At 31.8% G+C, this 13854-nt stretch overlaps 1 protein-coding gene across 2 annotated transcripts in view; it reads left to right on the top strand.

The window, feature by feature from the left end:
• The window catches only part of LOC142332583 (tetratricopeptide repeat protein 5-like), a 37779-nt gene that overhangs the window by 4094 nt on the left and 19831 nt on the right, over positions 1–13854 (top strand). Inside the window, exons 3-6 of one of the 2 annotated variants that reach the window (XM_075379094.1) lie at positions 2935–3152; positions 8621–8863; positions 10917–10970; positions 13116–13301. In XM_075379094.1, the coding sequence (XP_075235209.1) occupies positions 2935–3152; positions 8621–8863; positions 10917–10970; positions 13116–13301 (701 nt within the window). The remainder of the gene's footprint in view (positions 1–2934; positions 3153–8620; positions 8864–10916; positions 10971–13115; positions 13302–13854) is intronic. The other variant, XM_075379095.1, reaches the window with a different exon arrangement.

Raw genomic sequence — 13854 nt, 5'->3', positions numbered from 1 at the left:
TTAAGTGTAGTCTTGTACAGTCTCAGTTTGACCATTCCTGAGATGTTTGGTTAATTGAAACCCATCCACCAAAGAAAACACTGGTATCCACGATCTAGTATTCAAATCTGTATAAAAGTAACTGCCTTTACTAGGACTTGATAGCTGGAACTCTCGACTTCCAAATCAGCTGATTTGGGAAGATGCATTCACCATTAGACAAACCCAGTGGGTTCCTTCATGTGAACTCAATTCCCCCCCCCCCCCCCCCGAGGGGAGAAGAACCCACCTCGTAGCGTGTCCGTTCGCTACACCACCCCCTCCGTTCCTAGCCAGCAGTGGCTTTAACGGAGGACTTCTTCTCGCCCTCAAACTGATGCGCACCACAGCTTACAGTTCAGGCCCCGCAGAGATGCCACCGATGTAGATGTCCCTTGGGGCATCTACATCGGAATGACCATCTACATTGGCATGACCAACAGAAATAGAAGGAAGACAGTTGCTGTTGTGAAATAATACAGCTTTCAAACTAAGCTTGGAGGAGTCTACGAATAGCCTCCAATCAGTTTGAGTCATGATTCAAATTCAAATATTTCCAAGCCATTAAATTCGCAGCAAACAACAAGATTATATTTCTTCTCAAAAAAATAAAACAGATCCCTATGACGATGTCTGTACAATGAGACCCTGACATCACACTGGAGAAGATTCCATTGCTGTAGTCTTGTCCCTAGAAGTTCTGCCTTGTTCGACAAATCAAGGTCTCGAATGAGATCACTCAATTCCGCTTGACTCTGTCTGTGCTGTTTATCATCTATTTTATCAAAATCAGACTCATGGGATGTGGAAGACTTGTTTTTGGGTTCTTCTTCCGTACTGTTTTCATTTTCTACATCAAGCTCATAATTTTGGGATGAAGTAGGAACTGGTAAACTAACTGAATGTGGAATAGGTCAAATGCAGATGGAAGATTAGCATATTGAACTGTTCCTCTTTTCTTCATTGAAAATCCTGCCTTTATAGATGGAGTCAAGCAGAAATAGCAGTTATCTATATGGTTTGTAGACTCTTGCCAAACCATAGGCACAACAAGAGACATAGAGCGTTTTTTTATTTTTCAGCCATTCTCGTAGTATAACTGAACAGGAGTTGCAACATATATGTGGAGCCCATGATTTATCCTGGGGTCCTCTGCCTTCATCCCAAAATAGAACTGATAAGCAGTCTTCACAAGAGGCATCAGATTGTGTTTCTGTGATGAAAATTTTATTTTACCACAAGTATAACAAAAATTATTCACTGAATTTACATATTTTTGTGGCATTTTTATTTAACAAATTTTTCACTTCAAAAGCACTTGAAAACCAGAAATTCTGCACTAATTACAACACAAGCAATATGAAACTCACAGTCACACCAGAAGTAATAATGTTTCTAATTTATAACCTACAAACAGCTGGAGAATGTTGTGTTTTGTCATTTAACAGATGTGACAACTCCAAAAACAAAATAACCCCCTAACTAAAAATATAAATCTGGTTAAAAATGACAATTGGACATTTTTATGGTGATTTTTTAATTCAGCAGATGGAAATACATAAGAATAAGCTATTTTTGAGCCTAAAACATTTTCATTGTTAGGTAGTGTTTTCAAAATTCAAACGGGGTATTTGTTAGTAAGTTGAAGACCAACTTTTAATGTATCAGATACTCTCTTGATCTTACACATCACGATTATTTGGAAACATTATTTTAAAAAGGGAAAATTATTTATTAAAATGTGTAAATCCATTACGGAACTGTAGTTGGGCCACTAGATGGTGAGCCGCTAAATTCTTTTGCTTCTTTCTTACAGCAAGTTGCTCCCAAGATTTTTTCAGTTGAAATATTTTCAATAGAGATTTAACAACATATCGTGAGTGGTTAATAAGTAACGCCAAGCAGAAACTACTGAAGATAAGTTGATGAAAATTTGTATACATGTTCTTACAGTGTAACTGCACACTAAGAAAGGATTTTTTTCAATTACAAGTTTAAAGGGTTAAAATGGAGTAACTTTGAAATTTACTTTTTTTTTTCATTTCTCTGTAAGAAATGAAGATATCAGCTAGTTTTTTTGTGTTCACATCTTCATGTGAACATCTAAAAATTAGTTGCTAGATTTTTTTTAAATTCAAGGGTTAAAATTAATTTTTTTTAAATCCTGCTATTTTTTTAATTTCTCAGTAACAAATGAAATCAACCTGATTTTTGGTGAGTGTAATCTTCATGTAATCAATTTCAAGATTTTTGAAATTCGAAAATCCCCCTTGAAAGGGGTTGAATTAAGGTAAAAAAATTTTGAACAGTGATATTGAACAGTAAATTTTTCCAATCCTGACTGTAGCACAAGAGATATTCAGTATATCAAATTATAATAATATTCAGTATAGCTTGCAAATACTCTTCAGATAAATATCTAAAGACCATTTTTGGTTTTTTTTTAATTCCGATTAAAAAAAACCTGTGTTGGTTGAGCCACAGCACAACCACTGCCACCATTATTGTATGTATAACTGGCTGCACCTTACTGACTAAAAAACTTAAAGTAAATAAATTGACCATTACAGAAAACACATGTAGTGCAGGTAAAGCTGCAACGGGGTGCTGTTATACAAGTAAAGGGAAGCTTTCTTACCATATGCTATTGATGTGATGCAATGAATATCATTAATTTTAACTAACCCTTCTAGTCTTCTAATCCATTCTTCACAAATGATCCTCATAATGTTGTATTACAAAAACAAAATCTTACTCTGTGTAAATAAAATAATGAAAAGTAATATTTTTTAAGTATCCTATTTATGTTGAAAAAATTTTAAACATAAATTTGCTATATAAACATGATAGACCAGGTTATAAATGAGTTTTACTCTATGGGTTAATTGATGAATAATAATTTTTAAAATATTCCAGACGCTGCACTGAAGTGTAGTCGAGCAAAATATTATTATCAGCTCGGAAGAGTACATAATCTATTACCTTCATATAGTTTTGATGCAGAAGAAGCATTAGCCAAAGCTGTAAAATTGGATCCTCATCTAGTACCAGCGTGGAATGAATTGGGTGAATGTTACTGGAAACGTGATAATATTTACGAGGCAAAAATGTGCTTTGAAAAAGCTTTAGTTCAGGTACGTGTTTTTAATACAATATACTTACTGATAATTATTTTTAGCAACTTTTCTGTATTATATTTCTTCTACTTTTAAAAGAAAATAAGCAGAAAATGGTGTAATAGAAAAAGTATTTTAATTGGCTGAACTAAATTAGATGCTCTTTCAGCATTTTTATCTGTTAGTGACAAAGTTATGGTCAATTGAATTATCTGATTTTTATATAGTTTTAGAGTAAGGTTACCTTGTTATTAGGCAGAACTACGTTTGTTTATAAAATTTCCTGTTTCAAAATGGCAACTAATACAACTGTTGGGAAGAATTAAGACTGTTATCATCCTTCGAAGTCATTGCCTGGCTAGGTAGTTTATAAATACTATTTGTAAAAATTAACTTTATTATTAGTTGACTGAGATTAAGGAATATAGTGGAATGCTGATATTACCTTCACAGCAACACAGGGCACACATAATTTTTATAATAGATGATTTTTTTCTAATGCATAATATTTTATACCTTTCAGTTTAGTTATGACAACTTTTTAAGTATTCTTGTACATGAAATTATAAACAACAATTTTATTTAATTCAATTTCATATATATAGTATTTTTTTTCAAATACATTTCTGCAAAGGTTGCTGTAATAAAAGTTTATCTTGCAATAATTTTATAGTCTTTTTTCTTTCCAGTATTTTTATACATTACTTTTTATATTTTTTACTGATGTTGATTATATGAAATTGTACTGCCCTTGAAAGCTATATTACTGTTATACACATACAAATTTTCATATTCCTAGGAAATAAATTATTAAGTATTACAAATTTATTTAAATTTATCAATTTTTTTTATACATATAATACTAAAATAATAAGTCAGTCTTAAGTAAAATTAAACATATAACATGTTTAGTATTTAGACTTTACAGTTTACTAACCCATTTGGCTAAAAGAAAAGATTTAATAGTTTTTTAACCAGTTTCTGTAGAACTACGTTAAATAGTTTCACTTATTGGCATCTTTACTATTGTTCTCAGTGCTTCTTCATTTTGTTTGAGTGTTCTCATCTTTTCAGGATCCATTCTGTTCTTGTACCTTTCTTCTGGAACTCTTCACATGTTTTGCGTCTGTGAATTTATGTTTCTATATTTGTTGCGTTCTTTTAGTTTTAGATCTTTTAGTTTTTTGCACTACCTGGTAGTTGTCTTTATGTAGTTTGCATGGTGAAAGATTTTTTGATTAATCTGTTTTCATCCATTCTTATGAAGTGCCCACAGAAGAGAAGTATATTTTCTAATCACATCTATTTAGTCTTCCAATAAATATCATAATTTTCAAAGTTTCCAAAACAGTCTTCTGCTTTCCTGGGTCTTAGTAATTTCCTTTCTGTTTTCAAATTTATTCTTCCTGGTTTAGACCAGGAACAACCTTGCACAACCATGTATAGCACCTCAAATCGTATCACTAGTGTGTAATGCCTCAGTTTCCCTATCCTTGAGATTTATTTCTTATTATGAGTATTCTTGGTCATATAAGTTTTTGTACTAAGGTGTTTGGGTGCATTTTTTATGTTTATGAACTATTTTTTTTTTTTAAATAGTCCATTTATTTAATTTATTAGTAGGTTCATTTTTTTTTTAGCCATTTCCTTCTGTGGTGAGCTGAGCTTTGGTAGTTCTCAAATCTTCTGCTAGAATTGCGAGATCACATACAAATGCCAAGCAGTTTACTGAGAGGCCTTTTCTCTCAGGTCCTAATCTTACTTTTTCAATTGTCTTTTCTTGGCATTCTCAAATTATCTTTTCTAATACTGCATTAAATAAAATTTAAAATAATCTGGCTCCTTGTCTCCCATTGGAATTTTGAATGCTTCTGACTGTTCCCCTTTGAATTTATTTTGATTTCAAATACTAATCCTATTAATGTTTATAAAATTAATTAGTTTGTTGTCTACTCCAAATTCAACAAAGATATTGAAATTGGTTTCTCTGTTTTTTAGACTTCTATTTTGACTACTTATTTGTCAGAAGGTTGTTTTCAGATTAATTTTCTCTTCTGCCTATTACCAGAGTTTTTAAAGCCACCCTGATATTTACCTAATTTTCAGTCTAGTTTCTCTAATCTCTTTAGGATCAGTTTTGACAGGATCTTGTTCATGTCACAGAATGACACAGAATGTCTCTGAAGTTATTAACATCTTTTTTGTCACTTTTTATATAGCAGGTAAATAAGGACTAGTTTCCATTCTTATGAGAGTTTTTCTCTTTCCCATATCTTTATGATTTCCCTGTGCATAATTATTGAATTTTGGTATCATCTGCAGCTTCTGAAATTTTTGCCAAAGGGTTTGAGTCTTCCCTGCATATTTTACTGTTTTTGAGTTCTCTGATTGCCTATTTTGATCTCTTCTAGGTCTGGTGTATCTAAATTAGATGGGTTTGGTGTTATTGACTTAAAGGAAATTTTTTTTACAGCTATGTAGGTTTTCAACCTAGTTAAGATTCCACAATTTTCTTTGTTGTTGGTCGCAAAACCCATTTTCTTCTTTGAAGAATAAGCTCTGTGCGATGTATTTAATTAATTAGTTTAAGTGCTTTATAGTATTCTCTGGAGTTATTCTTCTGAAATCCTGAATTTATCTAGTTAAAAGATTAGTTAGAGTTTAGTCTTTCTTCTTTGAGGATTTCATGAGTGTTTTCTTTGTTTTTTGCTTTGCAAAGTATTCTATGTTTGTAATCTTTGAAGTATTGCTTCATTGCATTGTTCATTTCCCCATACTTATGTTTTTTGGTGATTTTTCTTTAACTTTGATTTTTTTTTTCTTGTACTTTGTTTGTGGTGATATTTTTCTTTGTGGGAGGAATTTCATTTTGACTGGTCAAATAAATACTCTGAGTCAGCATTGAAACATTTTTACTTACTTTTATGAAGTAAAGGAAGTATTGTAATTGCAAAAAATTTCCATTTTCGGATTTCAACAGAAATATCCATTTTGACTAGATTCAGTGTGAAATCTGTACATATGATCTCCAATAACTCAAAAACAATTAGCCATAGGATGTTGAAATTTTTGTGTTGTAACATCTAGTTGCAGCACCTCCTCTTTTGATTGCAATCGACTGGACCGAAAGTGTCCAAAAAAGCCCAAAATCCAAACATTTTGGATTTTGGACTTTTTTTTAACTGCAGTAATAACCCCCTCATTTAGAGCTTTTCAAAGTTGTACTTATTTTCTGTTGTTCTAGAGTTATAGCCAAAAAAAAATTTAATTAATGAAATATTTGGAAATTACAAGGGGAAGGCACATCAGTTCAAATTTGATTATCTCCTTTTTTTAAAGTTTTTTTTTTTTTTTAATTAAAATATATTGATTTATTAATAGTTAACCTCTGATTGTAAAACAAATTTTTACAATAAATAATAATTTAATAAAAAGTTAATGAAATAAAATTTTATGTACTTTTCATTTAAAAAAAATGTGTATATGTAATTTAATAGGCACACAAGGAAGTCATGTAGTGTCCACATGAGATTTTTTAACTTTAATGTTCATTAGGTCTATGGTGTTTGGTTTGGAAATGGCAACGTGATCGATTTGGTACTCAAGTTTTTGCCAGGGAAATCTCAGTGTCAATTTCTTTGGGAGTCTTTTAAAATAATTTTGAGAGAGATGTCTTATTCCATTCCTTTTTGTTTTTAGGTTTTGTCTTTCTTAAACTGAGTTCTCTAATCTGTCTCTGCCAGTTTTGGGCTTTGAAATCTCTTAGTAGAATCTTAGCATGCTTTTGGGGGATTTGGTCTGTTTTGGTTTCAAGGAGATACCAGAATTTTACTTTTGTGAATTCCTTTTATTGTTTTCATTAATGAGGTATATGTATTGAATAGAGTTTATTTGAAAATTTAACAAGTCTTATCACTGAGTTTGTGTTTTACTTTAATGCAAAAGCTGAGCCCTGATGTGGCTGATTTCCTTTGACCTGCATTCCTGGTTTATCTTTAATATTCAAAAGTTTTCAAACTGGGTATCTCTAGGTGTCTGGTCTCTTGTAATGCTATTACTAAGATTTTCTGTGAGTTTATCTTCCAAATTTTCAGAAGTGAGAGTATGTTTTATAATTTGTGTGCAGATTTTTCAGAATGCTATGTTACCTTCAAGCATGGTGGTTGAGACTCTGCAAAATCCTGCCCCACTTCACTATTTCTATTAACAGTGAATTCTTATTTCTAGTTACCATCTGGAGTAATGATCCATTGCTTTTTGCCATTATGCAATCATTGAAATTGTGGGTCTAGTGGGACCCGGTTTCCCAGATCTGTTGTTACAACTAGGATTATAAATCCAAGGGATTTTTGTACTTGGCACACCATTGTTTCTGTTGACCCAACTTCTCAACCTCTGTGCATAAGGAATTAGTCAGTTTATTTACTGGTGACCAGTATGATGGAGTAAGTATGACAGAGTAACTAGGACAATCTTTTTTAGCATATAGTATTTTATAGGTGCACTGATTACCCTTGAGCAGTACCTCACCAGATACTGCTGCTGATTGCTTATTTATTAATGAAAAATGTATTGCATAGTATGTGAAAAATGCTGAAGCCTGACCAGGATTCAAACACAGTACCTCCAAGATTAAAAAAGGGAGGCATGGTGGAGATTGGCAACAAAAGCTATCAGAAACTCAAAAGTATACCTAGGAATAGACAATAATGTAGGCATAGGAGTAGACTTTTAGCTCAACTATATCAGGTAAAGCATTGGTCACTTGGCTTATTTTGGATATTTGTTTTACAGTTACATGTATTAGGTGAAATTTAAAAGATCTGATATTAACTGATGACCAAATCAGGATGACTTAGGAACTTATTATACAGCCTTGGGTAGAAAAAAAAAAGAGTCCTTTGTACAGAATCATAGTCAAAACTTGCTCAACAGAAACGTACCTAGCACAGATCAAGAGCCAAAAACTTATAAAACTCACCAGAAAGAAAGGATCTGAATGAAAAGTGTATAGATTACACAATTAAAAATACCTTAAACAAAAGGAATACTTATTCTCCAACAGGCAGTAGGTCTCTGCTCCTCGTGTAGTCCTTTAAGAAATCAGAATATATTTCCTCAGAGTAATAACAACATATTACTCATTGGTAGTGACACTAAGTGGCAATAATTTATGTTACAAATATTTTCTTTTCAGAAACTTAAAAGCACCCATATACAAGCTGTTGCTTCCTAAAGGAATACCATAATACCCCCTTGACCATCACTGTACTTATGGAAGATTAAAGCAAACAATAAACTGTGTAACAGTTTTGCTTTGAATGTTGTTGCCTGTACTCTTATGTAATGTTTTCCTAATACAATATTTTTCCTAATTTGAATTTTTACTTGTACAGAAATTGCATCTCTCAGATAAAGTGAATAACTGTTTTATTATATATTCAGCATTTATAACTTTTTTCTCACCCTTGTTAACTTTTTTTCAGAACAAAAATAAGGTGTCATTGCGTAATTTATCAATGTTACTTAGACAAGAACCTTGTAAAACTCCAGACCAAAAAGTAAAAAATGTTGACCTAGGAGTTGATTTAGCCAGGCAGGCCGTACAGCTGGATACAACTGATGGTGCATCATGGTCGGTTCTTGGTAATGCGTATTTAGCTGCATTTTTCGCAATAAAACAAAATCCAAGGACACTTAAACAAGCAATGTCTGCTTATGCTCAAGCAGTAAGTTATATATATTTTTTTTATCATATTTTATGATTTTTCACTTTGTGTATATTTATATATATACATTAGCCAAGCTGCCTGAAGTTTAGCATAATCCCAAATTTGAAGATGCCTGAATCAAAATTCTACAAAATATTTTGTATGAAAACTGTTACAAATTTTATTTGCTTTAATTCTTGTCTTAAAATTTTTTAATATAAAAATTAAAATTCATGTACATTGAATAACAAAAAAATTTCTACTGCTAGATGGGAGAAGAAATGCCTTAAAATTAAAAAATATTCCCATAAAAATTGTGAGCAGTTCTATTTAACTTGTATTATTTGGTATTTTTTAAATGCATCAAGCAGCTTTAAAAAATAATTAAATATCAAAGAAAGTTTAATAAAACTTTTTTAAAGCTAGAACTACTAACTGGCAATTATGCTTCCAAATGGTCATTCTATAATTATCTCAGCAGTGAATAGTACTTCATATTTTTCAACAATATATGAGAACTGTGTTTTTTTTCAACCTCTGATGGGCTATAAAAAAAAGACACACTGACCGACATAACAAAATGATTTTATTATTAAAAGGTAGAGTATTATCTAACTTATTTTTCTACATAATCGCCAAAACTATTGAGGCATTTGTTGTATCATGACACCAGCTTTCCAATGCTGTGTTCAAAGAAGTTAGCTGCCAATGAGGTAAGGTATGTCTTGACAACCTCTGAAATTGTTTGTTGGTGGCAAAGTGTTGTCCGCCCAACCTAGCCTTCAATTCTCAAAAGAAGGTAAAAATTGCTAGATGCTAAGTCTGGACTATATGGGGATTGTTGAAAATTTCTCACTTGAATTGTTTGAAGTGTTGCTCACATTGGCACAGTGCAGTTGTGCATTGGATGTGTTGTGCATGGATCAAAACCACGCCAGATAAGAGCATGCTTCATTTATTCTGGATCGCTCTGTGGAGGAGGCGTAAAGAAGCACAATAAACTTTCTTTGTTATTGTTGTCCTCTATTTGATAGAGTCCACCAACAAGACACCTTTATGGACCCCAAAAAATTGTAGCATTGTTTTCCTGTTGCTCAGTGTCCTTGAATTTTTTGACTTGTTTGGAGAAGTGTGCATCCACTGCTTAGACTGTTTTTTTGTTTCTAGATTGTCATACTGGATCCAAGTCTCATTAGCAGAAACAATAGACTAGAACTCTTCTTCCTGATTATCATAATGTGTGAGAAACATTATGGCTGACTCCATTTGCTGGCATTTTGTAATTTTGTACAGAGAAGACCTTAAGATTTCTGGGATTTCTGCAAAATTTCACTTATTATAAACCTCCATTGTCAGACAAAATCATCAACATGCTCAACTAGGCGTAGCGACAGACTTGTGTCCTTACCCACCTTCATCATGAACATCTGTATGTCCTCCTTTAAATTTCCTACATTCCCATCATTCCTGTACATTACCATCACTCATAAAGTTTTCATCTTACGCTAGCCACATTCTGAGACGGATTTCAGCATCGCTACATCTTCTGCTTGCAGAAAACTTATCACACTTGGCAGAAGCATTGATTGCAGCGGCCACATTCAATTGTCCATATCTTGGCTTAAGACTGATACAATAGAGCTAGCAGTGGCAGATGTTATAGTGTGGGACGGGGTGCAATCGCAAGACGCACAGTCTAGCTCCTGCCTATCTTTTGTTTACTTAGATGCACAATTGGAGGTTGAAAAAAAAAAACAGAACCCTCGTAGTTAATATGTAAAATTATATGATTTTTTTGATTTGATCATTTTTTTTCATCAGCTCTCTAATATCTTTCTACGTAATGGTCCTTAGTTGAAGTTATCCTGAGATTGACGTTTTATTAAAGATTGATGTGTTAATAAAAATTGTAAATTTTTATTATTTTAATGCAAAATTATGATAAAAATTAAAAAAGACATCTGATACTAATTGCCAAGAGGTTCATAGTTCTTTTTAAGTGTAATTTTTTTTTTAATGGCTGTGTATTGGTTACCTTGAGAAATGTTCATTTTGTTCTTTTCTTGTATAGGAAAAAGATCCATCCACAAGAAATAATCCAGATCTTCACTATAATAAAGCTGTGGTATGTAATAAATTTCATTAAAAATAAAAATTTACCTTTTTTTGTATCTGTGATTCTGTTGATTTTTGTTTATATTTTTATTCCTTATTACCCATTTTCAGATATAATACATTTATGCAAGCTCTTTTATCTTCGAAGCACCTATGGAACACATTATCCGGTATGGCGTTCTGCTCCTTCAGCAATTCTGTCTTTTATCTCTTCACAGTGTTGGTAAAATGTTGTCTTTCATGGTTCTTTTCAGCTTAGGGAAAAGGAATAAGTTTCAGGGAGCCTTGTCCAGCAAATATAGAGGCTGAGGCATCATAAAGGTGTTGTTTTTTGGCCAAAAATTCACAAACAAGCAGTGAAGTGTGAGGAGGAGCATTATCATGGTACAGCTGCCATGAATTGTTTCATCACAAATCCGAGCATTTTCTTCAGATTGCTTCACGCAAATGGCATAAACTTTCAGTAGTAACCCTTATTGAGCCTATCGGTCTGGTATAGTGGTTAACTCGTCATTGCAAATCAGCTGATTTTGAAATCAAGAGTTCTAAGGTTCAAATCCTAGTAAAGGCAGATACTTTTATACGGATTTGAATACTAGATCATGGATACCAGTGTTCTTTGGTGGTTGTTTCAATTAATCACACTTCTCAGGAGTGGTTGACCTGAGACTGTACAAGACTACACTTCATACACATCATTCTCTGAAGTAATACCTTACGATGGTTTTGGGGATTAAACAGAAAAAGAGAGAGAGTAATCCTTATTGACTCTCTGATAGTTTTCTTCACTTTTTCAACATTGTCATTGGTTATTGATGTGACAGGACATCCAGGGTGCTCGTCATCTTCAAAGCCTTCATGGCCTTCTTAAAAACATTTGTACTTCTTTTAAATGATTGTTTTATTCATAGAATAATCTCCAAATGCAACATTCAATATTTCCAATGCGGTGCTGTACTTTATTTCATTCTTAAAGCCAAATTTAGTGCATTTTCTTTGTTCCATTTTTTCCACAAGCCAACCATACAAAAACACATTTAGCCTTTTTGAAAGCCAATAATAAACTAAACACTTAATATGGCTACCAATGTAAATATATATTAGGGACAAATGTACCAACACAAAGAAAAAGAAATTGTGACAGTTTGACTTCTGCAGCCTAGAAAATTAATAAATTCTGCGTATTTTTTTTATCAAACCTCATATGGTTATTTGTTTAAAAAGGTAAAGCGTTTTGAAGTCTGTTGAATCTTTTTGATGTACACTGTATAACGTATAATACACTTTTATTTAATGTATGCAATTAATAATTATTAATAAAAGTCACCTACAAAAATGCTTAAATAGCAGTTTAATATAAACTTATCTAAAAAGCTTTCAAATCCTTGGATTTGTTCAGATAGATCAATAAAAGTACCCTTGTTAGGAATGAAAATGCAAATTTTTCAGAGAAGATTTTTTTTATTTTTCAACATAATCTCCTTTTAGGAGGATGCACTTTTCCTAAATGTCTATGGTTTTTTTCATTGTATTGAAACCATATATGTTTAATACAAATGACTGTCAAATAAAAACCAACTGAAGACAGCAATGCCACCTGCCTTCAAACATGGATACTTATTGATCCACCCTTGTTAAACTTGCTGTTTTGGTGTGTTTAATATGATTTTTGTTACTACCAAAACGTTAAATATAAATTATTTACTTAGCTTTTTTTTTTGGACATTGGTCTTCATCAGAGAATTTTTAAAAAGATTAATTCATCAAAGGTTTTAAAAAATTAAGTTATAAAAGTAGTTGTTAAAAATAAAAATTGTTCTGTTCATAGCATGTAGAATATTGAGATACAATTACTTATTTTAAAATACTAAATAAAGCTGTAACTGTGGATGTTTCATCTACTAAATGAAAAAATAGTTAATTTTTGTGCACACCTAATTACATTCAAAAAGGAAACTGAGCTTAAATAAAAGTTTATTCTTTTTTTTTAATTTTTATTTTCGAATGTAATTTAAAAAAAATAAACATTCAGATGGATGATGAGTAAAAGATTGATGACTATGTAAGAATAGTTTTTAGTAATATGGTGATATTTGATTGATTTATGTAAATGATGTTAGCAGGAATACTTTTAAATTTTTATGTCTGCTTTCAGGCACATAAGTATGAAGAAGAATATAAACAAGCATTAATGTCATTTAATAGAGCTATTGAGCGTGATCCATCTTGGGAATCACCAAAAAATAAACAGATGCAGTTATTAACATATCTTAATAGTATATGTGATATGATAGAAAATAAAGGAAAATTAAAAATCAAAAAAATAAATAGCTTATTACAGGTAAGAAATCGTTACTACAAAATTCATTTTTTTTTTTTAATTAATTTTAATTTAATCTGTGCATTTATATTTATTTATATGTGAAAATTTATAGTGCATTAATTAGAGATGTTAAAGCATCTTAGGAGATGTTTGTGTTGTTATAAGACAGTCCACAGAGCCAGTAATTCTGCAACATAATATTTTTTGGCCACACACATCGCGTGCAATCACTGTGAAGTTGAAATTGAATCTATTCCATCCCCTCCATAGTCACCAGAATCAGTTCCTTGTTATTTTTTCTTATTTCCACAATTAAAGAGGAATATTAAGGGTATTCATTTCACTACAGATGATGAACTGAAGGATGCAGTGAGGTTGTGGATCAAGGAAAGGCTGCCAGCGTTTTTCTGTGAATGAATGAGAAAACTGGTTCCTCATCGTGAGAAATGTCTAGCTGTAAATGGTGACTACGTGGACATTTTACACATTAGAGTAAATGTAGTATAGCAAATAAAATATTCTTTTATGATGCCATATTTGTTTAATTTGACTATCTTTTTTCATTTGTGAA

The sequence above is a fragment of the Lycorma delicatula genome, chromosome 11, assembly GCF_047948215.1.
Source record: "Lycorma delicatula isolate Av1 chromosome 11, ASM4794821v1, whole genome shotgun sequence".
Classification (NCBI taxonomy): Eukaryota; Metazoa; Arthropoda; class Insecta; order Hemiptera; family Fulgoridae; genus Lycorma; species Lycorma delicatula.
Note: the sequence above shows the minus strand (reverse complement) of the source record. Positions and strands in the feature narration are given on the sequence as shown.